At 38.2% G+C, this 19,011-nt stretch overlaps 1 protein-coding gene across 4 annotated transcripts in view; it reads left to right on the forward strand.

Moving 5' to 3' along the window:
- The window catches only part of kars1 (lysyl-tRNA synthetase 1), a 39,486-nt gene extending 20,845 nt beyond the window's left edge, over positions 1 to 18,641 (forward strand). For 2 of the 4 annotated variants that reach the window (XM_078400802.1, XM_078400805.1), the window contains 9 exons: positions 2,629 to 2,754; positions 4,594 to 4,713; positions 6,415 to 6,577; positions 7,057 to 7,230; positions 10,173 to 10,258; positions 11,039 to 11,124; positions 13,625 to 13,751; positions 15,553 to 15,696; positions 16,993 to 18,640. In XM_078400802.1, coding sequence (XP_078256928.1) covers positions 2,629 to 2,754; positions 4,594 to 4,713; positions 6,415 to 6,577; positions 7,057 to 7,230; positions 10,173 to 10,258; positions 11,039 to 11,124; positions 13,625 to 13,751; positions 15,553 to 15,696; positions 16,993 to 17,079 — 1,113 coding nt within the window. In that variant the 3' untranslated portion in view covers positions 17,080 to 18,640. Of the gene's footprint in view, positions 1 to 2,628; positions 2,755 to 4,593; positions 4,714 to 6,414; positions 6,578 to 7,056; positions 7,231 to 10,172; positions 10,259 to 11,038; positions 11,125 to 13,624; positions 13,752 to 15,552; positions 15,697 to 16,992 lie in introns of all 4 variants that reach the window. The other 2 variants (XM_078400804.1, XM_078400803.1) reach the window with 2 other exon arrangements.
- Positions 18,642 to 19,011: the final 370 nt, after the last annotated feature.

Genomic DNA, 19,011 nt, shown 5'->3' on the forward strand with positions numbered 1-19,011 from the left:
TTGCAAGATTGACTTGCAAGATTTGGAAGTCAATGGATATTTTTAAGGTAGAGATATATAGATTCTTGATTAGTACGGGTGTCGGGCTATGGGGAGAAGGCAGGATAATGGGGTTGAGAGGGAAAGATAGATCAGCATCTCCATCATGTCAATATTAAGTTGATGCTGTCCGATCCGTTTGGTTTTATTTTTTTCTATAAACATATTTATGGTGCAACTGAGTTGCTCGCTGGTTCATTTTGGAGGGCATTTGAGAATTAAATTTGTTTGTTCTATAAGGATGATTAAGATAAGTTGAGTGAATGGGTAAATACTTGGCTGGCACTGTTTAGATAGATAAACTATCATAATTGTGAAGTTATCCACTGGTAGGAAAAACAGAAAGACAGTATTAGTTAAATTGTGGGACAGTGGGAATTAATAATCGGAGGGTCCTTCGGCACCAGTCACTGAAGGCAAACGTACAGCTGCAGCAAGCATTTAAAAAGATAAATAGCCTTCAACGCAAGAGATTTTGAGTGCAGGAGCAATGATGTCTTAGAACTGTTTTACAGGACAAGGTGTAATCATAACTGGAGTTGCGATTACCAGACTGATTCCTGGACACTTGTATGAGGAGAGATTGGGTCGACTAGGCCCGAGTTTTGAATAGAAAGAGTGAATTGAATTGAAATGTACAAAATTCAGACACTGGGTAAAATCACACAAATATAGGAGTTGGAGTAGGCCACCTGGCCTCTCAAGCCTGCCCTGCCATTCAGTATGATTGTGGCCTCAATTGCTCTTCTGTGCCATTTGCCTGTAGTCCTCAATTGCCCAGTCTTTGAAATAATTTATCTTCCTTCTGTTTATGTGCATTCAATGCTTGAACCTCACAAAGCATTGGTTTAAAAATAATTCTTCCCTCTGCACACAAACTCCCCTGAATCATTATAAATAACCGTGTTGTTATGTTGTAACAATGTCTGCTTTGGCAAAAACTGGTTGAAGGGAAAATGTTTCCCTGGCTGTAGTCTTGAAGAAGGATGGGCACTGTCTCAGGCTAAGGGGAAAGGCATTAAGGACTAAGATGAGAAATCCCTTCACATGGAGGCTGATACAACTGTGGAATTCTACTACAAATTGCTGTTGAGGCTAAACAGCATAATATATTCAAGAAGTAGTTAGATGGACAAAAACGTGGTATGATGAGGGATCTGGAATATGGATTATGGTCCTTGGAACAAGCTCAAAAGGCCAAATGGTCTACTCTTACTTTCTATGTTTCTGTGTTACTTGGATTATAAACTAAATAATAAATGGGGACATTCCAGCTCATGCCGTTTGAGAATAAATCTTGATCCTGCCACCTTTTAAGAACAAAATACAATAGAGGGTTAAATATAACCCAGCCTGTAATTCAGTGCCTGCTCCAGGCAATACAGAGTAAAAGGCCAAGCCTGGGTTGCTGAAAAATTGATTCCAAATTATGATAATGACCACATGTGCCTTTGAAATCTTTATGATTACTGTTTCTTTTGATGGACACGAGCCTGACCAGTACATTGAGTTTTAATGGTGACGAGCTCTTCAGGTTTTGATGTTTCCGTTAATAAAGTTATTAAATCATGATGAATTACCACGGCATTAAAAATGGGCCGACCTATGATTCTTTTGAGCTAATTTGTGATCAAAATCGACCAAAATTTAATACTTTCAAAATTTGGGGGGAGAAAAACGAGATTTTTAAAAAAATTATAAGACATATGGGAAAGCTCCCGTACAAAATGTCAGCACGTAACCCACCACGAGGCCCGTAGTTGACGTCATAGTCATTACAATCGCGTTGTTTGAATTATTTTTTTTAATCGCGACAAGTGCAAAAAAATGTTATAGCATTGACGAGGTCAGACAAGGGGAGGGACTACAGAATGAGACATCGATAAAATGGGTAAGCAAACTAGATTTTTATTTCATGATTTGAAGTTCTATTCATTATTAAGTATTTCAATGGAAAGCTTAAACAAAAAATATAAACAATAAAAAAGAAACACTAAATATAAAAACGTTACTCTGCTTTTAACTCGCACGTTTCACACGTGACCAAGTGGACACTGATACTCACGTTGTGCTGTAAAAACTTGGAAAACCATTTTATCGGGTGATAAATCATAAGCATTATCAGAATTTGGCTTAGATAGAGTTATTTAATTGCAACATTAATGTCATCTTTCTGGTATAAATTAGCCTAAGTATTTGATGAAATCCTGCTTGAAAAATGTCACCAAAAACGGTACACATCTGATATTTTTCTTTGTGAAAGCAGATTTATTTATTTTTGCTTCATCTTATTAGTTTGGCTATACACCATGATCTATACTACTTAAAATACAGGATATGAAACAATGGAAATATTACATAAAAAACAGGAAAATAACCTGGAAGTTTGGATACCTTCAGTTTCACTACTGAGGGCGGTATTTACGGAAACACCCATTTCCTACTGACTTCCATGAACAAAAGCTGGTTATCTTGTTTCTTGGATAATAGTAAATCAAAACTTTACGTGTGTTTATGTGCATGTTAATTTATTTCCTGTGAATTTTTGAGGAGGATTTTCTTGGAATGTGCATTTCCTTTTTCTGACAGGAAACTAGATATCGTCAGAGGTACCTGGACATGATCTTAAATGATTATGTGAGGCTGAAATTCATCACCAGGGCCAAGATCATCACATATCTACGGACATTTTTAGATAATCTTGGATTTCTTGAGGCAAGTCTCTGCACTGTTTCACAAATCTATCATAAATTATTCTGTAATTTATTTTGATTTTTGTTTAGCTTTCTTAGTTAATGAATTTCTGCGGTGGCATCAAAACTCTTAGGACAGTGAGTTTGAAATTGAGAGTTTGAGATGCTGGATAGATTTTTAACAAATTGGCGGCACGGTAGCGCAGCGGTAGAGTTGCTGCTTTACAGCGAATGCAGCTGCACTGTAAGGAGTTTGTACGTTCTCCCCGTGACCTGCGTGGGTTTTCTCCGAGATCTTCGGTTTCCTCCCACACTCCAAAGACGTACAGGTATGTAGGTTAATTGGCTGGGTAAATGTAAAAAAAAATTGTCCCTAGTGGGTGTAGGATAGTGTTAATGTACGGGGATCACTGGGCGGCACGGACTTGGAGGGCCGAAAAGGCCTGTTTCCGGCTGTATATATATGATATGATAGGACTTGGTACTGAAAAGGCCAATTGCTCTTAAAGTGGATAAATCACTAGTCCAAATCAGGATGGATCCTGGGTCATTGTGGAAGGTATGGGAGAAAGATGTGGATGTCCTGGATATAATCTTCCAAACATCCAGAGGTATGCTTGAGTACTGGAAAACTAAGCATTACACCTTTCTTCAATAAAATTATGCAGAAGTCACGCCAGTAACTTAAAGACCTCAATCTTTGGGAAATGTCTGTTAACAATAATTGGACAAATGTGCACTGATAAGAAAAGTCAGCATGGATTTGTTGAAGGCATATCTTATCTAATTAACTTGATAAAGATTTATGATGAAGTGGCATGGAGGGTTAGTTAATGTGGGGTGTGTTGTTTATCTGGATCTAGACCTCCAAAAGATGTTTGATAAGGTGCCACATACTAAACGTGTCATCAAGATTGAAGGCGATGAAATGAAAGGTTGTGTAGCAACATAGATAGACAACTAGCTGATTAACAGAAAATAGAGCAGTAATGAAAGGTTTGTTTTTGGACAAAGGAAATATACAGTGGAGTTTCTGAGGGATCGATAGTAGCAGCACTGCTTTTAATACACATCAGTGACTTGTACCTCTGTAAAACTAGATACATTTTGCAGATTTGGAGATGACACAAAACTTGGAAGAATAGTGAACAAAACTTGGAAGAATTGTTTACTGATGCTAACCTATATTCGTTTGTTCTTGTTATGGTAACTTCAAGCTAGTGGAATTGGCAGATAGGGGCAGATAAAATTGTTATGCTGAGAAATGTGAAATGTTAAATTTGTGTGAGAAGAATGAGAATGAGAATAAAAACCAAAGCACAATTTTAAAAATGAGAGAGATTTGAAGTGTTCAATAAAACACTGGCATGCTGGTCTTTACTAACAGCTGCATGCAATGCAACCACGATAAATCTTATTAAAACGCTCTTTCTGGCACAGTTGGAGTATTGTTAGTTAAAGGCAGCACACCTTAGAAACGATGCAACATTTTAGAGAGGGTGCAATAGAGATTGATAACAATGTTTTCAAGAATGAAGGTCTTCAATTGTATGGATAACCAGAGAAGCTGATTTTTTTCTACTTGGAACAGAGGAGTTTGCAAGGGCTACATTTCGTTCTGGGGGAGAAAAGGAAATGTGGAAAGTGATTAGTCTTGTAGAATTGATTGAGTGCGTTTGGAACTTGATATTGATCAAAATGTAACAACGTAATGTCGATCTGGATATTTTAGATTTAACTATAGTAAAATGTATTGTATAATTATTAAAAATGTAAGCACAATTAATTCTTTTAGTAGGTACAATATATTTTGTGGGTTTAATCAACTTTGGTCCAATTAATGTAAATATCCTCCATCTAGGTTGAGACGCCCATGATGAATATAATTCCAGGTGGAGCTGTTGCCAAGCCTTTCATTACTCATCATAACGAATTGGACATGAATTTGTACATGCGAGTCGCACCAGAGCTTTATCATAAGGTACTAATATGGAATAATGCTTTTTGTCCAAAGTGAAAAGAGCAGGAATGTGATTTTTTTTTTGGTGATACTCTTCTTGTGACTGGTAGTTCATCATATCATATCATATATATACAGCCGGAAACAGGCCTTTTCGGCCCTCCAAGTCCGTGCCGCCCAGTGATCCCCGTACATTAACACTATCCTACACCCACTAGGGACAATTTTTACATTTACCCGCCAATTAACCTACATACCTGTACGTCTTTGGAGTGTGGGAGGAAACCGAAGATCTCGGAGAAAACCCACGGGGAGAACGTACAAACTCCTTACAGTGCAGCACCCGTAGTCAGGATCGAACCTGAGTCTCCAGCGCTGCATTCGCTGTAAAGCAGCAACTCTACCGCTGCGCTACCGTGCCGCCCGCCCGCCCGCTACCGTACCGTGTTATAGTATGATTTAATATAGTAGTCATTATTTATATGTCATTCAACAAGTAATCTGTTAATTAACTCGGGTAAGTGATAATGTTTGTCAGCGAAATGTTGTACTGGAGACCAGGTAACTCCTTGCCTCTTCTCTGATTCTTGCTATGGGATCATTTAAGCCCATCGAAGAATGGATTTGCTGGGTCACACACAAATAACAGTGTGTCATTCTCTTGACATTACATTGAAGTATGAGTTTAGATATAATCTGCAGGTCAGTCCTAGGGTTTGTGATGCTTCCTTCTGGCTGTCTTGTGTAGCTATGTGAGGCACTAGTAATTGTCAGTTGTTAACTATTGATGTGAAGAAGGGGTTGTTATTTGAATGATCCAATCGGGTAGGATTGTGTCACAATATTACTAAAATATTGCTTCACAAGACATGTACCTGGGTGGCTTGTGGAGGTCCTTGAGTAAATCTTATTTACAAATTGCGCTATTTAAATAAAAACCTGTTTTCCTAAATGAATCTCGAGCGCTTTATAAAAGAGTGGAAACAAAAATGTTGTTGAAGACGGAATGAAGAACTGGTGAAGATGTACCAAAGACAGCAAGGAATGAGAGAAGGAATGAAGGCATCATATATGTTACGGGAGCACCAGAGACATCAAGCAATAAAGACAGTGAGGAGGACCAGGTGTGAGAGGACATTGTACGCTGGTGAAGCTGACCAGAATGGGAACACTGATTGACATCTTAGCACATGGCACGCTGACATCAATAGTAAATACGTCTTGAGCAGTAATTGGGATGTCGAGGAACAGATTATCTTATGTTTCTATGATATAAACAACAAACGTCTGTGTGCACAAATGATTAACTTTGTTGTTTCCAGGGTAAATTTTATGGCGTCAAATGGATTAAGTCACATATTTAGAAAACAATTGATGGCTATGCATAAGCAAATGTCTTGACTCAAAAGAGTTTATACTTGTTTTCCCCATGGCAAAATAAAAACCAGTGCCACACCTGGAGCATAGCCTCTGGCTTGTTATCTTGCATATGCGCGTATCTGGTTATGTTTGGTTACATAGGTTATGGTTATATTGGCATGGTTACATATGCCATGGGGGTGGGGGGGCTTGGGATATTTTTGAATTGTCATTCAGGGCACCCATCGCCAAAAAAAAGTAGTTTCATCGCCCTAGATTGCATACTCAAGTCTCAATGTGAGGACGAATGCTCTGACGAAGAAATGAGTTGCACATGAGCCAAAATCATATTTCACTTTTCAGATGCTGGTTGTGGGAGGTCTTGACAGAGTGTATGAAATTGGCCGACAATTTAGGAATGAAGGCATTGATCTCACTCACAATCCAGAATTCACCACTTGTGAGTTTTACATGGCTTATGCAGATTATAATGACCTGATGAAAATCACTGAGAAGCTTCTTTCAGGTGGGTATTCTTAGCATTGAACAAATGAATTCCAGTATATGTCATAGATTGTTTGTGGAGATTAGAAACCTTAGGAATGAGTGTTCATTTTTGCGTGATATAATCTTAGTTTGTTTCACCTCTCTTTGTGTCGTGAGGTGATACTCTGAAACTTTATATTGACTCCAGCTTGTGCTGCCATTTTGTCAGTGATATTATTCATAAATTAAATTTTAACAAGGAGTGTGTAAGTGGGATTTTTAACTCTGGAGGGGAGGAGCATTTGTGAAGTTTTGGACTATACAGTTGTCATCTGATAGCCATAACTGCATACTTCCAGCAGAAAATTGTGCATAATGATTGGCAACCCTGATGTATTTTTCTTTTAATCCGACCTTCCTTAATAAGCAAATTTGGGTCCCAAGTTGGCTAACTTGTTGCCAACGTGGATCTGACTTAGCATCTTTTCAGAATTTAAGCATGAAATTTTACTTTTACAGGTATGGTTAATCACATAACAGGTAGTCATAAGATTACATACCACCCTGATGGACCTGAAGGCCAGAGTTATGAGGTTGACTTCACACCACCATTCAAGCGTCTCAGTTTGACAGCAGATTTAGAGAAAGTTTTGGGAGAGAAATTTCCAAGTCCTGATCAATATGATACTGAAGGTAAGAATGGATTTTTCTTATAACATTTTTAATCAAAGATGTAAACCTAGAGTCTGTGAAAATTGCTATTCTATTCTGCTCCTTAAAATGCAATCTTCGTTACTGAATCATTGATCTGATTGATCAGTCTTTCACTAGCTGCTCTCCTCAATTCTTTAGCGGCTTCAGAAATATCCTATGTGTACGCAGCTGTATCGAGAAAACCTCTGCCTGCCCATGTACTATTGCTTCTAGAATCTTTCAGAAACCTCCCTTTTTACACCTCTATATGCTGCTTTTAAATTCATCTACCCTTTGTGATATAGTACAAAATCGCACTAACCTCGATTGCAAGGAGCCGTGTTCACTGGTGAGATTTGCGTTAGGTTATAGCTTTCCTTTTATTGCATACTCACTGGAAACTTGGTGAACTGAAAAGAAAACTTCATTCAAGACCGATTATCAGCGACCTATCATTGACCTACTTAGTTCCCCAAGTATTTATAAAAATATCATCTTTTCTATTCAAATTCTTGCGTATGCATACCCCCTTGCACTTCTTATTGCTCCCCACCCCCAGTTTCCTGGTGCAAATGAGTTGACAAGTACCCAGGGCATAAACTCCTTTTAAGTTTTAGCTGTTCTAGTATGCCCCTGCTCTTGATAGAACTCTTTATGTGAAGGCAGTATTTTGATACACCTTGAGATATTTTCCAACATTAAGTCAAGTCAAGAGTGTTTCATTGCCATGTACATCAGGAACAGAACAATGAAATTCTTACTTGCTGCAGTTTTTACAGGCACATTAGCGCAAAAACATAACAAACAAATAAACAGTAAACAATAATAAAATAAATTAACTTATACTGGATAACCAGACTATAACAGCAAGCTGAAGTACGTGCAACCCTTCAACAAAACACAGAGTAGTTTGGCGCTGAGGTAAGGCTGTGGTTTGGATTGTACTGTGCAGTTCATGAGTTTGATGTTTGATGGGAAGAAACTGTCCTTGAACCCAGAGGTAACCGTTTTCAAGCTTCAGTACTACCTTCCCAATGGTAGCAGCGAGATGAGAATGTGGTCAGCATGGTTTGAGTCTCTGATGATATGCCTTCTTGAAGCGCTCCCTGTAGATCCCTTCGAAGACGGGGAGGTCATTACCAATGATGTCACTGTACACCACTTTCTGCAGCCTCCTACATTCCTGGGCATTGGAGTTCCTGATTCAATCAGTCAATATGTTCCCCATTACTCACCTGTAGAGAGGTTCAAGAGAATCCCGAATCTCCTTGAACTTCTGAATTAGTGGCATTGATGAGCTTTCATTGTGATTGCTTCAATATACTGGGCCCAGGTCAAATCATCAGGAGATATGTGTGCCAAGGACCTTGAAGCTGTTGATGATCTCCACTGCCATTCGGTGATGAAGACAAGTTCATGGACCTTCCCTTCCTGAAGTAAAAAATATTGTAAATTCATATTCTTCTTAAATCTGACAAATTATGTACTGTGCAGATATCGAAACACGTGACGCAACCTAAAGGGCCAATCCTGGTGTTAATGCTCTGTCTGAGCTTCCTTCTACTTTAAATTTATTCATTCAGTATAACTTACTGTTCTTGTGTTTATCCAGCTTTGCCTATGCTACTCGCTTTAACCAACTGTTCTGAGAACCTTTTGGTTAATAACTTATCGTGACTTTCGTTATATTTTGTACAATATGACGTTATTTAATCTTATTCCTAAATATTGGTATGCAGGAGTTTGTGGATTCTGTGATTTGAGCATTCATGGAAAGTTAACTTGCATGTAAGCAAGTAATTAGGAGGCAAGTGATAGAAAACCTTCACTGTCAGTAGGTTGGAGTGTAAGGGGAAAGGTATTGCTGAATTTGCATGAGCTTCTTGTCAGTGCCTTGTTGAATAAAGGATGGATTTGGCTTGGAAGGTTTGCATTGAGAGTTCACCAGATATATTTCTGAGATGCCAACCTGTTGTGAAATTAAGTGGACTGATATTCTTTGGAGTTCAAAACAAAATGAGAGATGACCTTGTATATGTTTCTCTGAAAGGGCTAAAAGTTAGATGCTGAGATTTTTCTTTCTCTGTCTGACAGTGTAGAGTTAAGGGTTCTAGTTTCAGGATGGTGGTCAGCCTTTACAATATGAAATGAAAAATGCACTCATTGAGACGGGTTTAGAATCGTCATTGAGAGTGTTTGGAGATCACTGGATGCCCAGACAATGAGTGAATTCAAGACTGAAATCAATATATTTTTGCATGCTAATGAAATTGAAGGGATGGAACAGAGAAGTGAAGCAGAAAAGTTCAGCTTTTGTCTTGAATTATGATGGAGACTTGAGGGAAGTGTGACCTCTTATTTCCGTGCTCTTGTATAAACTATATTGTTTTAGTGACATCTCATTTCTTCGGCTAACACAATTAAATAGTATCCATATTTTCAATTTCCAGTAATCATTTGTTGGGCAAATGTTCACAGGAAAAAAATAGAATCTCAGATATCACTTACTTGAGAAGCCTCAGTTAAGAATTTAACCCTGGTTCTTTGGTGATTGGGTGAAAGTTTTGTAACTACTTGTTGTACACAAAGTTGAACAAAAGTGCCAATGTGTTTAGGAATATCAGAGATTAATGACCCTCTGACCTGCTTCCATATTCAACAAGATCATGGCTTTGACTGACTTGGCCTTAGACTCACTTTCCTTCCTGTTGCATGTAACAATTGACTCCTGAATAATCCAAGAATTTATCTTGAACACATCAATGACTCATCCTCCAGAGCTCTATGATTTAGTGAATTCCAAAGAATCACGAACTCCTGAGATAAAACTCTTTCCTCTGGTCATCATAAATTGACTTGTACTGAATTTATAATTTCCTTTAATAGAACTGATTGAAATTCATATTGCTATTAAATGAACAAATTTCATTTTATGTGAACAGAGACTCGTAAATTCTTCGATGACCTATGCGCCCGGAAAGGTGTTGAATGTCCACCTCCGAGATCTACATCCAGGCTTTTAGATAAGGTACAGTTTAAAATCCTTATTTAAAACAGGTTATTGATTGCGCACTGATTTGATAATGGGGCTGTAACAAATTGGTTAAAATGACAAAATAATTTGCAAGTGCGCTCTTAAGAATGATGCATCTTGCAATTAGTCAAGTCAAGTCAAATTTATTTGTCACATACACATACACGATGTGCACGATGATACACGATTAACATTGTTATTTCTTTAAAGTGAGATTTGTATACCTAGTTCATTTTATATTTTCCTTTTACTTTGTAGTCTGCTCTTTAAGTGTGAGCCTGGAATTACTGTGACAAATAAGAAAAGTTTGTTGGGACTTATTTAAATCAGAATTGGTTTCTTGTCTATAGGAAATAACTTCTATTGTCATGTGTTTGAGAGATTTTGCCTCCTAGTGAGATGATTAATGAAGAAGCAACTTTATTGTTTCTTTCAATAGAGTGAGAGGGCATTGAAACAGGCCTTTTGGCACAAATTGACCATGCTACAATAATATGTGATGACTGTATCCAGGATATTTTTAATATCACTTTTCCTCTTCCACATTTTCAGTGGATATAACTAAATTCGACACATGAAATTGAAAGAGCAGGATAGATGCTACAAAGCATCTATCTCATAACTTCAAAAAATTTGAAAATTAGAGACCTATGCAAGCTAGTTTGTTTACCAATTGGTGGCCTCCTGATTTGCTAACTATATCTGATATGGGATGTATCGTAAATGTTAAGTAAAATAGATTTCCATCTCTCTTTAAATATTACTGTTTTCCAGTTGGTTGGTGAATTCCTGGAGGTTACTTGCATTAACCCAACATTCATCTGTGACCATCCGCAGATCATGAGTCCACTGGCCAAGTGGTAAGGGTCAAACATCTAATACAACCAGGAGTAATATATAACTTTCTGTTTCAGCCGTGCTTTGTTCATATCATTAGAAAGTGGGGAGAGAAAATGTGCAATAGGCTGTGGATTGATTTTGAGAAACATGAATGTGAAGAGAAAGCAGAGGGTTGGGCATTTTCCTTTTTCATGAAATAGGCATACCATGGTGCTATTGTTTTGGCACAGTTAGTGTACTTGAAGGAGGCAGACTGTCTATGAATTAAACCTGTGATACATTCTGGGTGATTACTTTATTCCTGTCCGAGTTTGCATGTTCAGCTTCAAATTAGTCTGTTATCTGGTGAAAATAAGGTCCTCAAGGCAATTGAGAAGAGAGGGTAAAATAAATAAAACTAGTTGAAATTGGGCTTGTTTTTTTCAAATATATTGGATTTCACAATTTTGTTATGAATTTGCAAAATGAGATCCAAAAAGTGAAATGTTGAATCTATCAAATTATCAGTCACAGAATTTATATTTACAGTATTGTTCCTCATTTGTAAAAAATTATGAGCAGAAATCATACAGCATCGAATTAACTGCAGATGTCACATAAAGGAAAGTAAAATCTTATTGTGAACATGAGTATACGTTACGGAGATTTTCTAAAGCTTCCAAATGGAATATTGAAGATAGAACAGTACATCCCTAGTACGGGCCCTTTGGCCCCACAATGTTTGTGCCGAACATGATGCAAAGGTGAACTATTTTCTGCCTGCACATAATCCACATGCCTCCATTCCCTGCATATTCAAAAGTCGCTTAATTGCCACTATTGTATCAGCCTCAACAACCACCCCCAGAAGCGGGTTCAAGGCGCTCACCGCCCTCTGTATAAAAAAAACCTGCCCACACAGCTCCTTGAAACTTTATCCCTCTCACCTTAAAGCTATGCAGTCCAGTATTTGATATTTCCAGGGTAGACAAAATGCTGGAGCAACTCAGCAGGACAGGCAGCATCTCTGGAGAGAAGGAATGGGTGACGTTTCAGGTCGAGACCCTTCTTAAGACTGAAGAAGAGTCTGAAGAAGGGTCTCAATCCGAAACGTCACCCATTCCTTCTCTCCAGAGAAGCTGCCTGTTCTGCTGAGTTGCTCCAGCATTTTGGTCTACCTTTGATTTAAACCAGCATCTGCAGTTCTTTCCTACACATTTGATATTTCCATCCTGGGGAAAAGGTTCTGACTGCTTACCATATCTATGTCTCCTCTAATTTTATATATACCTCTATTGGGTCTCCCCGCGATCTCCCGCGTTCCAGTGAAAACAATCCAGACTGTTCAATGTCTCCCAGTAGCTAATGCCCCTAATCCAGACTGGTAAACCTCCTCTACACCCTTTCTAAAGCCTCCACATCCTTCCTGTAATGGGGCTACCAGAACGGAATGCAATACTCCAAATGCGGCTTAACAAAAGTCCTTTAAAATGCATCATGACTTCCTGACTCTCATACTCAGTGCCCTGACCTATGAAGGCAAACATAGTAACTGACTTTTTTATCATTCAATCTACATGTGTTGCCACTTTCAGGGAGTTATGGACATGGACCCCAAAATTTGTGAACTGCCAGAGAGCAATTTGTTGAGCATAATATCAAATGTTACTGTCTCGGTCAGCAAAGTGTGCTATTCACTTAAGTGTGCTGTTCCTTATAATATGAGATAGAAGGGGGAATTATTCTGCTGTAGAACTTCAGTGCTGTGCATCACATTGTTGGAGTAAAGATGGACAGCATTACAGGGCCAAGTTAAAAGATATAATTAAAAGTTAACATTTCCATTTCACGACCAATATTGTTCCAGTTTTCATTGAATTTCACGGATATTTTAATTTTTTGCCAAGTACAATGGGCGAAGATTTGATGTGAGAGATGGCATTTGTTAGAAATTATAGTAAAACTACATCAATGACAGAATGGATGGAATGAGGAAAATAGTGGAAATAAAATTCAAGATAAAATTAATTAAAATTAGATGTTCTATTGACATAAATGCAGCATGAGCAATCAATACATTGAAAGAATACATTTCCACCAAATCTAGGAAAAAACTGTGTTTGAAAAGATCATTTGGTTCCTTCTGTTTTTGTAGGTACACAGTGGTGCCAGCCTGCTAGTAGCGCAGGAAAACCTATACATCAGGTGGTCTTAATGCTAGTTTAATATGTAGATAGATTCTTGTACTTTGAAGCTGATGTATCTCTGATATCTGAGGTAAAAGAAGAAAATAGCGGAAATACACAGCCGTTCAATCAGAATCTGTAAAGACAGCGGAATATTTTTGAAATAAAAATTTGATCAGAAGACTTTTGAAGGAAGATATAAATTGGTGTAAATGTAAGAGTCAAGAGTGTTTTATTGTCATAAGTCCTCAATAGAACAATGAAATTCTTACGGTACGGACTTGGAGGGCCGAAAAGGCCTGTTTCCGGCTGTATATATATGATGATGATGATGATGATGTTTGTTCTATTATAGGCATCGATCCTTCAAGGGTTTGACAGAGCGATTTGAACTTTTTGTTATGAAAAAGGAGATTTGCAATGCATACACAGAATTGAATGACCCTGTAAAACAGAGAGAACTATTTGAAGAACAGGCTAAGGTAACTATCCCTCCAAACCTATTCTATCCATGTACCTGTCACATGGCAATTGATCCCTCTGAGAAACTCCCACCAGGTTCCGACCAACCGTGGATAACCCGGCGCAGTCTCAACAAACTGCAGACAGGCATGGGGCGGAGCAAATCGAACATGCTGAAGTGGGGATACACTGAAGATGCGATAGACTGTGAGTGCGGACGGCGCTCCAGACTATGGAACATCTCCTGAGCTGTGACATGCTGCATGACACATGCACTGTAAAGGAACTTGCAGAGGCCAACGACGTGGCACTAAAATTTGCTCGCTATTGGCAAACAGTTGTGTGATGGCACAAATAAATAAATAAAAACCTAACTGTTTCTGAAATGTTGGGATAGTCCCTTCCCCAACTACCTCCTCTGGTAGCCTGTTCCATACATCCACCACCATGTGAATGAAAAAGTTACCCCTCAGATTCCGATTAAATCTTTTCCCCCTCACCTTAAACCTATGTCCTCTGGTCCTTGATTCACCTACTCTGGGCAAGAGACTGTGCATTTACCCGATCAATTCCTCTCATGATCTTGTACACCTCTATAAGATCACCCCCTCATTCTGCACGCCAAGGAATAGAGTCCCAGCCTACTCAACCTCTGCCTACAGCTTTGGCCCACTGGTCCTGCCAACATCCTCGTAAAGTCCTCGCATGATATATTAATAACAATTTGCTATCTTGGTGGGGTTGATGGATTCTAAAAATGGCGATAAACTCCATTACTAAACTGCGCTGAGGTATCATGGTGGGAACATTGGGTCTTGAATGGGACCCTTTCTGGCGACACGGGTTTAATTAATTTTACTATAGGCTGAATTAATGTTTTAATTATTGTAAAGCCTTCTATTTTACTGAATTTCCTTGTCTTAGCTTGGAGGATTGTTGACATAAGCAAAAGGTAAAACACATCCCCATTAGAACATTTCCAATTCTTTTGGCTACAATATCCTTTTGCCTAATGTGTCTTTGTCCAATTTGATTCTTTTGCTGCACCCTCCAACCTCAATGATTCTTTTCTGCATCTGCAAGGTTGACACAATACCTCCATCTTATTTGGCTACCTGTTTTGCGGGATCAGCCATGCTTTTAGTTCTACTCGGCTGAGCTGCTCTGCTGATTGCCCAGTAACTTGTGCAACTCCCCATTTGGCTCTGGTCAGACAAATTGCTTGCCTGAGAATTTTGGTATGTCCAAGAGTTGTCTTAAATACTATATCTTACCCCCACCTGGTGGTTGATTGCAAAAATGACATCCACCATTTAGTTGGGAAAGTTGTTTGCCGTGTTACTTGGTGTTGAGAATGGGGAGGATGTATTTTACCTAATCTTGCCATCCTGAATTATGTCACTCATTTTCCCTTGTATTTACCATCCCTAAAAACTTGCAATCATAATATTGGGTCATCTAAACAACACCTGTCCTGCCTAACACCAGCCCCCAACTTCTAACCAGCATTCCTCTGTATAATTTGGTCCTATTATCCTTTACTATCTACAACACTTAAACTTGACAGTTCTATTGCCACCGTAGTTGATGAATAATAAGTCTTAATCGGAATTTAAACTGCTAATGTAGATTGTATTGATCTATTTATAATGGAAGGAAAATCAATATCAATTTGCTTTATTGATAGTTTGGCTTTCAATAAAAATTATTCAAGGAACCAATTTCTGAGTTGCAAGCTAACCCTGTTTAATCCAATGGGAATGTTGAAAACATGTTTCTTGCCCAGAGAAAATAATACATTGTGTTTTAATGTTGCTACAGGCTAAAGCTGCTGGTGATGATGAAGCCATGTTTATTGATGACAACTTCTGTACTGCTTTGGAGTATGGACTTCCTCCCACAGCTGGTTGGGGTATGGGCATAGATAGACTCACAATGTTCCTGACGGATTCTAACAATATCAAGGTAAATTTACTTTGTAAGATCAATGTTTTGTTATTTAATTTTAAAGTTAAAATAATAAGATTCTGCATCGTGTAATTTCTACTGCCACGTTCAATATTTCAGGGCATTTTGTTCAATGCTATTCAAGGATACCAAAACGCAAGCTGTAGGATATATTTTGGTAGTTATAAAAAGCACACCCTATAAAATGGAGCGTGTGTTGTAGATTTTCAGCATCTGCAGAATTTTGCATTGCCCCATGACAGTTCCCTTCGTTGATCCCATATCTCCATATGCAAACAATTACATATTGCCATTCTTCATCACAGGTCCAAAATTAAAGGATTCCAAAATGGGAGGACAGTTACTGTGGGTTATCAGCAGATTGACAAAGCAGGTGCCCACTATATCAGCTGAGGGAAACTTAAAAAAAAAAATTTGGTTGTGTGTATATTTTTATAGTTTTGGTTGCAGTTGCTATTCCTTTCCTGAACTTGGGTTCAGAGATCTCCAAAGATGAACACTGGGCCATTTTATTTACCTGCTGCTCCTAAGGACTTACACAGAGCAATATTTCAGATTTCACACTTATTTGCTTGTTTTTTGTCTTTTGTTTCCTAATGTAATTAACCTGTGATTATAAGAATTTCAAATGTTTCTAGGCAGTTAATAGCTAGACAGGATATTTTTCCCATTGAAATGATACTAACCTTTCTTCACAGGAATGACCAATAGATACATGAATACCTTTGATAACAGAATACAATATACATTCTGTCCTGCTTCGGTAGCAAACTATTTTTGCTGCGACTATTGAGAAATAATTCAATATGTACTCTCCATTTCAATGAAATGCTGCTGAATCCAAGTATGAATCCCCATTGAGTTTTAACAGGTGTAAGCCACATTGCATGAATGTGGCAAGTTCCTTCCTTGCACACTGTTTTCTTTTACCTTGTATGACTTGTTTTGATGCTAAGTTATGGCAGCTGCCTGTGTTACCAGATTTGTTGAATTCCCTTTAAAGTATCCCCTGGTAGAATTTGAAATCACCAGCCTTGGACTGTTATAATGATTGCTTTGCAATGGTATTTGTTAACTTAAAATTGTTCTTAAGCATCAGCATGAAAATTGATGTGATTAATTTCAGGTTATGACATACAGAGCATTTGTTTCTTTTTCTAAACTGTATTTAGAGTATTACGTGTTATGTTTGTTAGGTTAAGTCCAAAAATGGCTATAATTGACTTTTGTATGCATTTCTAAAGTTTCTTACCAGCTCAGTATTAAAACATTTACTGTGTTGTTTTACTTTAGGAGGTCTTGTTCTTCCCAGCAATGAAACCAGAAGACAACAAAAAGGAACGTCCTGATGCAACTGAAAATGCACCACTTACAAACTAGGAACCTTGCAATTCAACAATCATAAGAAGTGATAGCATCACCGCATTTAATTTTGGTAAACATGTTATCTCTTCTGGCTGTGAGGAAGACTTAAATCTTCATTCTTGTTGGTTTACAACTGTGCTGAAATTTCCACATTTTTGTTTTGCTAATAATCACCCATTCCTCCAAATCACTTTGTATCAAGATAAAGTAACAAATTCTTTGACAGGTTTAATATCTTTTATACTTGTGTTTCTGCAAATATCCAAATCTGTACCTTATAGACAGCATTTTCTGGTATTACAATGAATAAGACAATATGATGAATCATTAATAAACGGAAAGAAGCAATGAATTATTCTTAGTAGACTGCAGCCTTTTACATTTATTATACATTTGAGTTCCTTCCAAGGAAGTGAGATAATAACATGGTGTAATATAAGACCTGTAGACTGGAATTGCATCATATTCAATTCCCTTAGTGGCCTGATCTTCAGAGGCTAATATAGTTTCTTACACTGGCTAGACCGCACTCGGAATATTATTCAGTTCCGTCACTACACTAAAAAGGAATGTGATTGCATTGGAAAGAGTGCAGAGGAGATCCATTAGGATGCTGCCTGTATTGGAAGACTTTATATATGGGGAGGGATTGGATAGGCTGGGCTTGTTCTCCCTGGTGTGCAAGAGATTGACAGAGCCGAGAGAGCTATATAACATTACTAGACCAAGTGGACCCGTTGGGCAAAACCTCTCCTGCATTGGTGCAGCACCCTCTCCTCCCCCCCCCCCCACTTCCCTTTCCCCTCAACCCCCCCTTGTCCACCCTCCTGGTCTTCAAATTCGTTCAAGTATCTTTGCTATAACTTTGATCCTTTTCTATCTATTTTCCCAATTCTTTTGTAATCTGATCTATCCCATTAAACATTCAACTCCCAGAACCAATCTTTATTACAAACTAGACCAAGTGGACCCGTTGGACCCAAACCTCTCCTGCATTAGTGCAGCACCATGTCCTCCCCCTCCCTCTCTTCTCAACCCCTCCCTCCCTTCTCCCCCACTCCCCTCCCCTCCTTTTAAACTTTAAAATGTGAATAACTTAAAAAATATAACACCGATTTCAAAAACTACTTGCATTATCACTAAAGTGACAATGGTGAGTAAGGTGGGCCTAAAATTGTCGCGCTATCATGCGTTTTGGCTGAAGTTCAGTCACAAACAAGATAACAAACGAGAGTTTTAGTATATCGATGATAAGCATCGATAGAGTTGATGTTATCTTTCCCATCGTAGGTATATCAAAAACAAGAGGGTTGGCTGGGAGGAAGGAGTATTAAGGAGATCTGAGGGTGAGGTTTTATTTTTAAACGGTTGATATCCGGAAGATACTGTAAGTAGTGGGCACAATTACTATCTATAAGAGCCATTTAGAAGGAACATTAACTCGCCAAGGCATAGAAGGTAACGGTGAATATGGGCAAATGGACATAGTTTAGATGGGCAAAAAACATTTGGCATGGTGAGCTAAAGAGCCTGTTTTTCTGCTGTAGAAATCTATGTTCAAGGCTAAGAAGTCAATTCATTAGTCTGCCTACTTCTCTCACCAGTCTGCCTGATTCTTTACTGTTTTAATCAAATAAATTGACTATTATTCCACATTACTTACCTCAGTCCTCTGTGCAACATGTCTCAGTGTGAAGTTGATCAAGAAGTAGTGAACAGTTTCATCAGACTCAATTTTGGTTTCAATTAGTGGTTATCAGTCAATGAACAAAAACGTTTACAAATTAAAATACTATAGAAAACAATATTTAATTAAAATAACCTGGAAATACTCAGCTGGCCAAGCAAGATGGCCTATTTTAACTATGACTCCTTAATAGAGGCTAAATAATTTGTGACTAGTTTTGATTCTGCATCATGGGTCTGCCATTCTAAAATCGCTACACA

Source organism: Rhinoraja longicauda, chromosome 6, assembly GCF_053455715.1.
Source record: "Rhinoraja longicauda isolate Sanriku21f chromosome 6, sRhiLon1.1, whole genome shotgun sequence".
Classification (NCBI taxonomy): Eukaryota; Metazoa; Chordata; class Chondrichthyes; order Rajiformes; family Arhynchobatidae; genus Rhinoraja; species Rhinoraja longicauda.